Here is a 14,171-nt window from a genome sequence, read left to right as displayed (position 1 = left end):
CACCGCTTGTCACTGGTCTCCATGTGGACATCGAGCCATTGACCACAACTCTCTGAGTGCAACCATCCAGCCAGTTCTTTATTCACTGAGTGGTCCATCTGTCAAATCCGTGTCTCTCCATTTTAGGGACAAGGATGTCATGTGGGACAGTGTCAAACACCCTGCACAAGTCCAGAAAAATGACATCCGTTGCTTTTCCCATGTCAACCAGTGCTGTAGCTTTGTCATAGAAGGCCACTAAATTAGTCAGGCACAACTTACCTCTAGTGAAACCATGTTGGCTGTCACCAACCACTTGATTATTTTTTATGTGCCTTAGTACAGCTACCAGGAGAATCTGTTCCATGATTTTACTGTCTACTCTGACCCCCAAATATCTTCTGGCATGCATCTGTCTATCTGTCTGTCTATCTATGTCAGTTGGCCAGAACCCATTTCTTAGAACATGTTTCTTACTCTTTCCTTTCTCATAATCTTCCTTTCTTCTGGATTTCAGAAATCCCGGTGAAGTTTGCCAAAAAACTTGAAGCTGTTAATGCTGAGATTGGAGGCAGTGTCACTTTGACCTGTGACATCAGCCACGCCAAAGGGAAGGTGGTGTGGCGCAGGAACGGGGTTGAGATCAAGCCCAGCAAACGTTTCCAGATTCGTGAAGAGGGAGTCAAAAGAACCCTGACAATAACCGCAATCCGAGCTGAGGATGAAGGAGAGTACTCCTGCGAGTCCAGAGATGACAAAAGCAGCATCACCATCACCCCCAAAGGTTTGTCTCTAATGGTGACGTTAGGGATTCTTGGGCTTTGTCCTCAGCCATTGCAACTCTGCAAAGCTGAGCTTGTTCGTGTGTTTGTGCTGTCTCCTGTGTTGAAAATAAAATAGAAAACTCCACTTCTAATGTCAGTGTAACCTCTATTTGTGAAGAACACAGTGATTTTGAGACCTGTTGATATCAAGTCTCTTAATACGTAGGCAAACTGACTTTCATCTTGCACTTGAGGCTGTAATTCACTCTCCCAATTCTAAGATGGGATTTTTTTCCCCCTCTTTGCTTCTCTCTTTTGGCAACTTTATACACAAAACTTAGATACTGAGAAACATGACAACCCATTACATCCTTCACTCTGAGGGTGGTGAAACACTGGAACAGGCTGTCAAGCAAAATTATGGATGTCCCCTACCTGGAAGTGTCCAAGGCCAGGTTGGATGAGGCTTTGAGCAACCTGGTCTGGTGGGAGGGGTCCCTGCCCATGGCCAGAAGGTTGTAACTGGATGATCTTTAAGGTCCCTTCCAACCCAAACCATTCTGTGATTCTATGATTAATTGCTTACTACAAGTCATAAAAGTTGGTGTTTCCAATAAAATCATCTAAGATTTTGACTCTTTGAAGGTGCTTATTCCGTATTTAAGACACACTCCTAAATGTTTTATCCCTCTCCATCAGCTCCCAGAGTGGTGAAATTCATTACGAGTCTCATCAGCGTGGTCTCTGAGGAAGGAAAAGAGGCTGTGTTCAAGTGCACCGTCTCTCCCAGTGACGCTGTGGTCACTTGGCTCAGGAATGGTGTCAAGATCGAAGCCAGCAAGAAGTACGTGATCTCGCAGAAGGACACCAACCACAGCCTCACCATCACTGATCTGACGCTGGAAGATGCAGCTGAAATCTCTGCCAACGCTGAGGGTGTAGAAAGCAAGGCCAACCTCCGAGTCCGAGGTAGGTGGCAGTAATGTCCCTTTGACAGGCTGGCACTGATGCTGTGACCTGTGTGGTTTTATGTGGTTTTCCCTCTGACTGATTATGTTTGCAGTAGGGAAATTCTGCTTTCATGTCATTAAATAGGGACGCCCACATTTTATTGGGACTGGAGATACATGAGCCACCATTTTAAATTTCTCTGAAGGCCTATTTTCTGGATCCTCTATATTTTTACTAATATTTCTTCTCCTTTGGCAGAGGCCTCAATCTCATTCAAGAAGAAACTGGAGCCCAGAACAGTTGAAGAGAGGGACACCGTGACCTTGGAGGTAGAACTGACAAAAGCTGCAGAGGTCAAGTGGATGAGGAACAGCATTGTACTGAAGCCCAGTGAAAAAATAGAAATCAAAGCTGAGGGAGCAAAGCACACCTTGGTGGTCAAGGACATCTCCTTTGCAGACAGGGGCTTCTACTGCTGTGAGAGTCCAGATGACAAGACCCAAGCCAAGATCAATGTGGAAAGTAAGTTGAATGATCTCCAGTTCTGTAAATACGCTGGGCGGGGTTTGAAGGTGGATTGTGTTCTCTTCTGTTACCACAATGGTGGCTGCTCCCTGACCTGCTGTGGGGACACGGGGACACAGCCATGGGCTTGGCCACCAGGCAAGCGACTGAGAGGAGGTGAAAGCAAGGGCAGTAAACAGAATGGCTGGCTGGTTCCTGTCACCTCCATCTCATCCCACTGGTCATGCTGTTGACCATTAAGCTTCTTAGGAGGTTTTTCTTTCCTCTGAAATTTCTTCCTCTCTGATACACTCTGTCTTTTTTTCCTTTGTATGGCTTTTAGCAAACCATTCCCTCTTCAGCCATCCATTGCCCTAATTCTGCAAACCACCTCTTTCAGAATGTCTCTTTACAGTCAGTCAGGGTTAAAAAAGCAAATCCTCTATCTGAGGGTACTGCCTTCTCAAGTAAGCTAGTGGTGTCTCGGCTGTAGCCCCTTTTCCTTAATCCTTTTGTCATGATTGCTACAGGGTAGATGGAGACAGGATTTAAGCATTTAAAGACTATCTAATTTTGTCTGTAAAGCCCCTGCCATCAATTGGTGCTGTGCAGGTCATAAATAATAGGTAAGGAAGGGCTTGATAACAGACTTCAAGTACATAAAAGACTGTTATAAGTGGAACAGTCTGTTCTTCATGTGGAAATAATTACAAGAAATAATGGACCTCAGTTGCAGCGAGAAAGATCCAAGTTATAGAATGAAAAAGCTTTTTAAGGGTTGAATAACTGAATAGATTGACTGGAGAGGTCTTGGAACCTCCATCATGGATTTCAGAAAAGGTTAGTGAATTATCTGTCTGGGATGACGTAAAGAGCTCAGTGTTTACTAGAGCAGGAAAGAAGGGTCTGATGATTTTTCTTTCTAGCCTTATAATCTTGTAGTCTTCTGATGGAACCAAAGATATTAAAAATTGATGATGGACTGCCTCATACAGAGATGGGTTTGTCAAATCACTTCCACACACTGCTAAGACAGCTTCATCTTCAAAATCCTCCTGACTGGCAGTTGTCAAAAATCCCTTGCTTTAACATGCCAATATTCGGCGGCTATCGCTTCTATAATTTCCTCCGTTGGTGGTTGCTCATCTATTATTCTGAAAAAAAATAGACATTTACAATGAATAGCAGCAGGTAGATTCATCTTAGATTTATGAAACCTCAATCTACACATTACTTTCTGTAGCTGACAAAGAGAAGAAAATACCTCCAGAGTGCATTTAAAAACTTAGATGCACTGAATTACTTTGTGAGTGTCTGAGTATTCAAGGAACCATGGTTGAAGGATGACTTCATAAATGTTTATAAATATGTAAAGGGAGAGTGTCAGGAGGACAGAGCCAGGCTCTTCTCAGGGGTGTCCAATGACAGGACAAGGGGCAATGGGGGCAAGCTGGAGCACAGGAGATTCAACAAAAACTTTAGGAAAAGCTTCTTCCCTGTGAGGGTGACAGAGCCCTGGCACAGGCTGCCCAGGGAGGTTGTGGGGTCTCTTTCTCTGGAGGCATTCAAAACCCTCCTGGATGTGTTCCTGTGTGACCTTCTCTAGGTGATCCTACTCTGGCAGGGGGTTGGACTAGATGATCTTTTGAGGTCACTTCCATCCCCTAACATTCTGTGACTACAATCCTGACTTAGAGCTCGATTCAGGTTTACTATCTCAGTTAAATCAGATGAACAAGATCCAAAGAGAATAAGGAAATATGGCATTTCCGCAGCCACACAGCGTTGGGAGACTGTGATGTGGTACGGGGTAGTTTGCTGCTCCATCTGCTTTCACACCCCAAGGCAATTTTTGTTCAAATTCTGGGCAGTACTCCTGTTCCTTCCAGCGAGATGTTTCAGCAGTTGGTTGTAGACAGAGTTACATCTGTTTTGAGGAACCAACTGTTGCTATCGCCAAGCAGCAAAACCAAAAAATGGTGGAAGAGTGTTTATATAGGAAGTAACTGGATAGTCCTGATAGCTGTCAGCAATGTTTTGCACAAGGTGAGTGATGCAAGCGCAAACATATCTGTCTCTGATTTATAAACATTCTATTCAGATGGAGAGAGAGGATTTTGCTTTGTGCTTCCCAAGCACCCAGCTGCCTTCTCATCACTTACACTTAGTGTCACTGTTAAAAGTAACTCCTCTGTTGAGGAACTGGGATAGTTTCACTCGGTCATGGAAACTCAAGGTGATCTGAGAGGGACTGTGATGAAAAAGGGGAATCAGCTCACCACGGCAGGAAATTCTTTTTGCATACAACCACCCAAGCCTTAGTAAGGAGATGAAGCAGCAGAGGGGCCGTATACAAGGATCTCACTAGACTGCACATGTTCTGCATCCAAGCTCTCCAGCTGAGATGGCACCGAGCCCTCACACTGTTTTATAGCAAAAGCAAGACTCTAAAAGTAGAAGTCTAGAGTTATGCTCCAATTTTTGGCATTTAAGCAAGTGGCCTTTTTTCAGTAGAATGGGTTAAAGTTTACACTGAGGTCAGTAGAAATTTGTCAAATGCTCACAGTCCGGGGAACTGAGCTGCAACTATTTGGTGGTCAGCTTGAGGTTAAGAAGCCTGATTTCAGAAGACCTTCATTTAAAAAAAACTCACGATGCTGAACTGATAGTGTTTGGTTTCTGATTTGTTTTCACAGCAAGGTAAATAAAGAATATCTATATGAAAATCTGTTTATTTACTCCAGTATAAAAGTTGCTTCATTGAGAGATAAGCATTTGTTCGATCTTAAGATGCTAGGAGATCCTTAAAACAGCTGAGATGCTCAAACCAATAACATATCTGGCTGAATATCTATTTTCAGTTTTGAACCTGGAGGCAATGTTTGCAAAAGACTTAAGTAAGTCATGGGTAAAGGAATCCCTCCTGTCACATCTCTAAGTCTTCAGAAGGGAAAAGCAGAATTAGGTCAATTAATTATAGCAGAAATTATATTTGAGGCATGAGCATGAAATTTCAAGTCTCTGGGCACAAAATATTGGCTATTTAAAATAAATCTTATGAAGGTTCTACCCTTCCCAAACTACCTGCTTTGTGATAAGACCTTTGAAAAAGCAATCTATTTAAATTTTTTTTTCCAGTCCTGTGCACAGCACCAGGTGAGCATGTATCCAGGAGTCCACTTACTGAATTAGAAATGACTATGCTATTTAATTAATGGTTTTGCACATCCCTTTTTCTATCTCCTTGGAATAATTCCAGTTTGATCTTCAGCCCATTCACTGTTTGAGGGGCTGGAGTGTCTATTAACCTAGGGGAAAGTTTAGATAGTGGCAGGTACACTGTGTTGAATTTAAAGAATGAAGTACCCCACAGGAATAGGGGCTGGCTGCAAAATCAGTTCAGAAATCATGACATGATGCAACTTGTAACGAGCAGGGTTAGGAGACCTGATGTCTTAGTCTGGGAAGCAAAGAGCAAGCTCCTGGATGTGTCTGTACTTCCCTCATTTGTCCGGTTCAAGACATATCCTTGGAGAAAAATTTCTGCTTAAGGGGTTGTGACGTGCAAGACATCCATGAGAGAGGAATCGCTGTGGTTTCCTTGAGTGAGGGATTAGACAGAATCCTGCAGAGGATGTGTATGTCCCTCTCTAAACCTGCTGTGAGGTGTGACCGCAAGAAAGAGGACAGGAAAGACATAAGGAGATGGCATTACGTGGAGTCCACCACCACTCTCCTGGGGAGAGCAGTACTGTGCTTCTACCCAGTTTCTAAAGTCATAATCTGCTCAGGTCACCTCTGTGGGATCTTTGGAGAAAGCGTTTGTTCCTGGTTATCCCCCATGTGGCACTGGAGTAGATGCCGTCAGGAGATGTCTGAGCTGCAGAAAGACGCTGGTGTCCTCAGCCCAGGAGCTGGGTCCAGACCATGGTCACCAAACAGCCCACTCCTGGCCAGGTTTGCGTTCAGATCCTGTCTGAATCTGGTTTATCTCTGCTAAACGTGTACTAGGAAAATCAAACTATTCCTCAGTAACTCAGAGGGAGGTAAAGGTTTTTGTGGATAATTCATAGCTTTGTAGAGGGCTTTTTTTAATTTATTTTTTTTTTTAATTAGCAACTTAATATCTTTAAACTGTGGGACAAGTTGGAACACTAAATCTATTTTACTGACTGATAGGGCCCTGATGTCTTGTAGTGGAAACAGGTAATATCCACCCAAAACATGGATATTTTGTCCCTTAAACTGTAAGGTGTCAGCGCACTTCACAATACATAGGGGATTATTTATTTTTTCTTTTAGTAAAAGTTTTCTCTTCTCCCTGCTATTCCTCCTTCCCTTGTTTCATCCTAGTGGAAAAGCTGAAAAATATTGTATATACCTTTATGCCCCATTAATCATAAATAATAATAACAACAATGTGACCTTCCTCCAGAGTATGTTTTTCCTGATTGTTGTAAGTAACCACCTCACCCAGCACAGAAGACTGGTTTAAGAACAGTAGCCGTGCTAGCACTATGGTCATAAACAGGTTTTCTTTTCTGCCAAGGTGATGATTTAACTGGTAGATACCAAATAATTGACAGGTACTTGCATGAGGAATACGGAAATAAGCCGTTTTGGAAGTCCCCAGGCTGTTTCACAGCTGTTGGTGGGAGATGTCCAACTTGTCCTTGTTTTTTTTCCAGTGAGGCAGATCAAGCTGGTGAAAGGTCTTCAGCCCCTTGAAGTCTCTGAGAAAGGGACCGTCACCTTCGAGGTGGAGGTGTCGCATGAGGACGTGGAAGGGACCTGGCAGAAGGATGGCATTCGGCTGAAGCCTTCACCGAACATCAGTATTGGTGTCCTGGGCAAGAAACATTCACTGACCCTTTCTTCGGTGACTCTGGAAGATGCAGGACTCATCTCCTTCAAAGCAGAAGGCATTCAGTCCTCGGGGAGGCTCACTGTAACAGGTACACACACCCAAAAGGCCCTGGCTGGTGTGGGACATGGCTGTCTTCTCCTGACCTAGAGGGCAGGATTTTTGGAAACAAGCTTTCCTCGTGACTGCAAAGGACAGGAAGCACTGGACCATCATCAGTAACTGTATTACATATCCTTCTAATAACAGGATTATTGTAAAGTCATTGTCCACAGAACAACTTGACAACACGCTCAAACCATGATTTTTGTTGCCGCAAGTTTTCTTAAGCCTGGAAACCGGGCTTCGCCTGTTCATTATTCCCTGTGCCAGGTGGTCCTGGGAACTTATCTCCCCCCACTAACTGGGCTTTCGCTCTTTTTGCAGAATTGCCTGTGAGAATCAGCAAACCTTTGGTAGACACCAACGTAACTCAGAAGGACAAGGCCACATTCGAGTGTGAGCTGTCCAGGCCCAACGTGGATGTTAAGTGGTTCAAGGTACAGCACTTAATGGATAGTGGTATTTCAATTTCTGACTTCTTTTGAGAGCTTTTAACTTCACTTCCCGGGGATGTGAGCCTGAACGTTTGCTATCTAGCTCTTAGCATTGCTCTCTGGTCCTTGTGTTCATTTACTTGCCCAGCTCATCGCTTTCTGTTATTTATTTACTGGATGTGTTTCTTGGGTCAAAAGTCAAACTTTTCTATGCCTGCACAAAATGTGAGCTCTGCTATTGGTAGAAACACTCTCTTGTGCTATATTTCACACACTAGCAGGTCTCACCCAGCATTTATAGCCTCCTTGGGAGTCGTGCTTTAAGATGAAGCCTCAATTCCCTTTGCAGCTGACAGTCATTTTGGGGATCAGCTCAGGCTGATTTCATGTACCTTCTTTGGGATTCACCTGATACTTCCCATAGATGGGGATAGCAGCATTTCTTCCATTTAATGTCTGAAGGGGCTTATTGCCAAACTTCGTGGAGTGCCTCAAGCCTTCAATTAGGTGTCTAAAGCCAACTAGAAGTTATGCAGTTCTCCAGTCATCCCTCCTTCTTGAAAGCTTTAAATTGTGCTTAAGTTTCCGTGTATGTTCCAGTACACAGAGTTCCATTAAGTCCAAAGAGATGAGAGAATTAAGCACAATTCTGAAGGTTTTGCTCACTGCAGATGTAGAAGAGCTGACAGTGATCTAGTTTGGCTTTTTCCCTTCTAGGATGGGAAGGAGCTCCGGCAAAGTAAAAACGTGGGGATTATTTCCCAGGGAAATAAGAGAAGCCTCATTATTCATAAGTGTGAATATGAAGACCAGGGAACCTACATGTGTAAAGCAGCTGAAGACAAGACATCAGCTACCCTAAAGGTTCATGGTAGGTTTGACTGAAGTAGGAAATTACACCTTCTGCAGTAGTTTTGATTACACAGCAAGAAATGCTTTGTGGATAATTTGGGTATTTCTCCGGACAACTTTCTCTCCCTAGTGAGATAATGCTGACAGAGCTGTCCTGTTCTTGCCCCATCTTTAGAGGAGTACTTTTGGAAGAGGTGCTAGCTTAGTTTTGCATTTATCATAAATGATTTCTAGCCTCTGGAATTCAAATGCTGTTTCTAGATTCGCAAGTCAGCAAACGATGATCATGAGGCAAGAATTCAAAAGCTGACGCTGACATGGCTGGGTTTAGCTTCTGCCATTGTCACAGGGGGATTTTGCTTGAGCAGAGACTGAGCAAGCCCTGGGTATGGTCTCAAGAAGTGCCCTACTTTTTAGGCTACTAAGAAAAGTGTCATGCTTTTTGACGGCAGCTCTTCTTTATGCTCAAGACAGTTTTTCCCTCCCTGTGTTGCACCATGCAACCACTCAAATGCCAGATGTGTTTTTTCACCGAGCTCTGACGCACTAGACATAACCTAGTGCTGAAGGCCAGTTACTGAACGGAGAGATCTGCTGTGCATTTGGCAGATGTTATTTTCCAGAGAGGTATCTGAAACGACAAATCAGCTCCTGTTTCTTACTGGATACTGTCCTCATGTGGCCATTTGGGTTCAGCAATATCGTCATCAACATCTGTCCTGTCCTGTTGCTCTGCTCAACTCCCCTTTTCTCCCTGATGCTGTGATTTGGATGGATTGCTATCTGAATGCTCAGCTGGTTTACATCTGAGCTTTGGTCCTGAGGCTGGTCCAAGGCAGATTTTCCGTTTGAAAGGAAAGGGCTGCAGTAGCACAGAAATACAGATCTGTTCTGATTAAATTAGCACAAAGCTACAGAGTTAAAGAGGATTATACTGATGTCAGGGGTCTCTGAAGCAAAGGTATCTCCTAGGTAGAGCGTAGCTGAGGTACCTGTGGCTGATGTGGTCCGGACACACAAGCAGAGATCATGCAGAGAAAGATGTGAATGAGACAGGTTTATAGTGCTGCAAGAGACTGTAGGATTGTGTTTAGTTTTTCTTGACAGGTTTTCTTTCATAAATATATTTAACTTCTTTTAAAACCTTTTGTAAAGTTTCTGCCTCCATAAAATCCTCTTGCAGTGAGCTGATCATTCTACCTGTAGGTTCAGACATAGAATATATTTACTGTGTCGGTGAGAGAAACTACTCAGGAAGGGAGGCTGGTCTAGAATAAAACAAGTATTGTTTCAGTGGGTTTTTTTGGGTGCAGTTGTGCAAAAGGTAAATATACCACACTCAGTCACGGAGAAACTCCAAATAAGTATTTGTCTTTATGATTTCACAGCCCGAGATATCAAGATTGTTAAACCACTGGAAGACGTGGAAGTGAATGAATACGAGAGTGCATCTTTCGTCTGTGAGATTTCGCATGATGAGGTCCAAACCCAGTGGTACAAAAATGACAGCAAGCTGAAGGCCGCCGAGAATATTAGAATGCGCCAGGATGGTAGGATGAAAAAGGGGGATGCTATTCTTCAGTGGGGGTGTGGTGGAGTAGGTGCAGGTGTTGGGGACTAGGAAGAATGGTCTCACCTTCAGAATTAAGAAAGTTCAGCAGAGAGTTCCTCTTTTGCTTTGGGACTGGAGCTTGACTGGGACAATGACATGGTGGGAACTGTAACAAGGCAAATCTGGAAGCATCCCACCATCCCACGCTGCCAGGAATTTCTGTCGGTTGGCAGTGGGTGGGATCCTTCTGTTTCAAGTACTTACCAGATGGTGGGGACCACCCTCAATCAGACCATAGTTGAATTATCCTTTGACACAGACACAGGGGCATAGTCGCTGCCCCGAAAGCAGGCTGGGATGCTCTGAAACCAGATGAGTGATGCTCAGCCTGACGCGTGCCTTGGAGGAGGGGGAAGCTGTTTGCTCAGCTGTGGCTGGTTGTGTGTCTGTTCCCAGGAAAGACCTATTCGCTGACTTACACGCGCGTCGAAGTCCAAGATGCGGCAGAGATCAAATTCGTGGCAGAAAAGGCAGAATCTCGTGCCCAGCTCACTGTAAAAGGTAATGGTGCTCTTCATGCCAATACTGCTTAAGGTCTCTCATGCTGCAAACCAACTAAGTTCCCTCACCTTTAGCGTGAAGAAAGTTAAATATCGCTGAGAGCTTATAGGGCAAGAAAAAATCTTGCCTGCCTTGCTACATGTGAAGCATCAGCCTCACTGTTGGGAGTTTACTTTTGCTAAATACAACTGTCTATTTTCTCAGAAGGTTGATTTTGAACCCTAAGACATTAAAACTCATGTTTGGACTTTGAGGAACAGAAAGCCATAGCTTGACTTTCTCCTGCATTTTCTCTACCTGGTTTGTGATTTAAAAGAATACATCTTTTGTGCATCTTTAACTTAAACAGTGCAATAGAGACAGGGGAAGGAAAACATTGGAACAGACACACTGACGGGGATCTCAGGAAATCTGAGATCAGCCCCTGGCTTTGCCACAGCCCTGCTGTGTAGTGTCGAGTAAATTACGTATTATCTCTGCGATTCAGCTACTCAAGTGGTTAAATGGGGATAAAAACTTTTCCCTTCATTAGCTCTTGACTTTCTATGTGTTAGTTGTATGCTTGGCACAGTGAGAATACTTGTTGTCATCCACAAAAGTGACTCTAAAAGAAATACTGCTAACGAGCTTTTAATCAGCACCTCTGAAGGAAAATATACTTTTTATTCCATCTTTTTTTAAAATTTATTTAATATTTTTAAAAATTCCTTTCAGAACTGCCTGTCAAAATTGTGAAGCCTTTGCGAGATAAGATCGCTCTTGAAAAACATCGGGGATTCCTGGAGTGCCAGGTGTCTCGTGCCAATGCCAAGGTGAAGTGGTACAAAAAGGATGTCGAAATTCACCCCAGTGACAAATACGAAATTGTGAGCGACGGTGTCTATCGGAAACTCATCATCAACGATGCAGATTACGAGGATGAAGACACGTACACTTGTGATGCCTTTGATGACAAAAGCAGTGCTAATTTCTTTGTTGAAGGTAGTAAACCATTTTGTTTTCCCCTCTATGATACACTGCAAGAAGGACTGGCTGATTCAAAAAGCCCCTGTTCACTTTAAAACACAATACTACTTAAGTTATTTTAATTCAGTGATCATTTCTTCTGAGGTCCGTTGATATTGCTTCCTTTCAGGATTGTACCCTGGTTTGATCTAATCAGAAACATCCTAGAAAATGAGTATATTGTACATTATCCTATAGAAATTACCATTCTGAGTAGTTTATCAGCTGTACTGGAGCAGGTTTGTTGTTCAGAGAAATTTTTTTTCAGCTACCCAAAGTCTTTCCTATTATCAACATCTGCATTTCAATGAAGTGTGCTCTTAAGTGTTTGATACTAGAATAGGAAGGTGGCTTTAGAAATAGGACTGGGAATTAGGAGATCTGGATTCTCTTGAGGCAGTGTCACAGGCTCACTGTCTGACCCGTGCCAAGTTATATACATTTATTTTTATGCCAAAAAAAGAGATTGTTTTAAGGCCTTTTGAGTCAAGAAGCATAATATGCAAATGCACTGAAGATGGAAAAAGTGTGCAGGATGATAATTAAAGAGTGTTAAATCTCTGCTTTCCCATTCCATCCTTCACCCAGAGCAATCCATTAATATTGTAAAGGAATTGTGTGATGAGGATGTGACTGAGCCTGAAGAAGCCAAGTTTGAATGCGAGATATCCATCCCATCTGTGAAACCCCCCAAATGGTTTCTACGTGGAGAAGCCTTACAGGCTGGCAGAAACATTATTATGCAGCAAGAAGGCACCGTCCACAGGCTGACAATACTCAAAACCAGTGCTGATATGACCGGCACCATTCAGTTCTCCATCGGCAAATCAAAATCCACAGCAAACCTGCTTGTCAGAGGTAATGTCATCTGTCCTGGCTTGGTTATATCATGGGATCTTCCATCTCACAGTCTCCAGAATATAATTTTTTTAGACACGCTGTCTCCTGCAGAATCCACTGGTTGAGGTCTTGGAAATGTGGGTGTACCTGGAAGATCTGCAGTTACACATTGTTGGGCTCAATGTTTAGATGCACGAAATGAGGGATGTCTTAGGAAGGGATCTGACTTACGTGTTTGATTTGCCTTCTATTCAAACTTGATGTTGAAATCTATTGAGCTAAGACTGGGTTTGGCTTGGAGGGCTTTTTGGTGTTTTGTTTGGATTTTTCTTCTGTGTGTGTGGTGTAGTTTTTTTTAGTTCTTGGCCTTCCCAAAGAAGGCAAAGCAGATGAAATTTGCCAGGAGAATTTATTTTGTCCCATTTCTGAACTAGACAAGTCTGATAGCTCATTTGCTTAATCCACTTTGTCATTGACTTGATCTGGGACAAGGCTTCCAGGGTTTTTGTCTTCTGCTGTCACCGCAGCAAATATCTCCAATCACATCCTGAAGTCCTTGTTTTGACTTTTTTGTTTGCTCTTGCTTGAATAAAAACTTCAATTACAGAGCAATTCAGTAAGCACTGATCGAGAACTGGACCATGCATTTGATAGTTAATATGTTATCTAACAGAAACCAATATTCCCTCTAGATCATAGTGTTGTTTTAGCTTGAAAGTAAACCAGGTCTATAACAGAACCTTGTAGCATCATCTAAGCAATTCACAAAACAGTTGTGAATGACCTATATGAAATTAATTGCCATGAAATATGGATTAGAAACTTACTTCTTGAGCCTTTCTTCTTTCGCAACCCTGCTTTGCAGATTACCACATACAGATCACCAGGAAGATGGAGGACAAGACAGCTCTGGAGCGCCATTCCGTCATCCTGTCCTGCGACTTCCGGCCTTCTCCAAAGGTTGTGAAGTGGTTCAAGGGCCACACGCCCATTGAGCCGTCTGAGAAGTACAAAATAAAGCGGGAGCAGCACTCGGCAGAGCTCAAGATTTTGAAGGTGAAGCCAGAAGATGCTGGTGTGTACAAGTGTAGGGCTGGAAACGCAGAGACCGAAGCCACACTAACTGTTGAAGGTATGAGTAGTTAGGAGCAGGGATGCTTGCTTGTTGCTTAGATTAAAAAAAAAAGTACATTTTTTACAATGAAGGTGTTGAAATACAAGCACAAGTTGCCCAGAGAGGTGGTAGATGCCCCATCCCTGGAAACTTTCAAAGTTGGGTTGGACGGGGCTTTGAGCAACCTGACCTAGTTGAAGATGTACCTGCTCATTGCAGGAAATTGGACTAGATGATCTTTAAAGGTCCATTCCAACCCAAACCGTTGTGTGGTTTATGATACCTTTACGGTTAAGTATTTCACTCTGGGTTTCTCTTCTTGAGTAGATTCCCACAGTTCTCTTCTGCTAATTTTATATAAATGCAATGTCTTAAGTGAACTGACTGTAGGAAGAAGTTCTTCCCCATGAGGATGGGGAGACCCTGGCGCAGATTGCCCAGAGAGGGGGTGGAAGCCCCATCCCTGGAAGTTTTTAAGGCCAGGCTGGATGGGGCTCTGGGCAGCCTGATCTACTGGGGGATGTCCCTGCCCATGGTGGGGGGTTGGAACTAGATGATCTCTAAGGTCCCTTCCAACTATGACAATTCTATGATTCTATGATTCTGCACTGGGCTGATATTCGATGATACTGAGATCCAGCAGGTACCA

The 14,171-nt window shown here is 43.4% G+C and overlaps 1 protein-coding gene across 1 annotated transcript in view; it reads left to right on the top strand.

The window, feature by feature from the left end:
- Positions 1-496: 496 nt before the first annotated feature.
- The window catches only part of LOC104281004 (obscurin-like), a gene marked incomplete at both ends in the record, with an annotated part of 56,446 nt that continues 42,771 nt past the window's right edge, over positions 497-14,171 (top strand). Inside the window, 11 exons of the mRNA XM_009878848.1 lie at positions 497-763; positions 1,443-1,712; positions 1,953-2,216; positions 6,887-7,153; positions 7,489-7,601; positions 8,316-8,469; positions 9,839-10,000; positions 10,459-10,563; positions 11,278-11,544; positions 12,157-12,426; positions 13,274-13,540. Of these exons, the coding sequence (XP_009877150.1) occupies positions 497-763; positions 1,443-1,712; positions 1,953-2,216; positions 6,887-7,153; positions 7,489-7,601; positions 8,316-8,469; positions 9,839-10,000; positions 10,459-10,563; positions 11,278-11,544; positions 12,157-12,426; positions 13,274-13,540 (2,406 nt within the window). The remainder of the gene's footprint in view (positions 764-1,442; positions 1,713-1,952; positions 2,217-6,886; positions 7,154-7,488; positions 7,602-8,315; positions 8,470-9,838; positions 10,001-10,458; positions 10,564-11,277; positions 11,545-12,156; positions 12,427-13,273; positions 13,541-14,171) is intronic.

Source organism: Apaloderma vittatum, unplaced genomic scaffold, assembly GCF_000703405.1.
Source record: "Apaloderma vittatum isolate BGI_N311 unplaced genomic scaffold, ASM70340v1 scaffold7491, whole genome shotgun sequence".
NCBI classification, from domain to species: Eukaryota; Metazoa; Chordata; class Aves; order Trogoniformes; family Trogonidae; genus Apaloderma; species Apaloderma vittatum.
The sequence above is the reverse complement of the archived record's forward strand: the minus strand, read 5'-3'. Positions and strand labels throughout refer to the sequence as shown.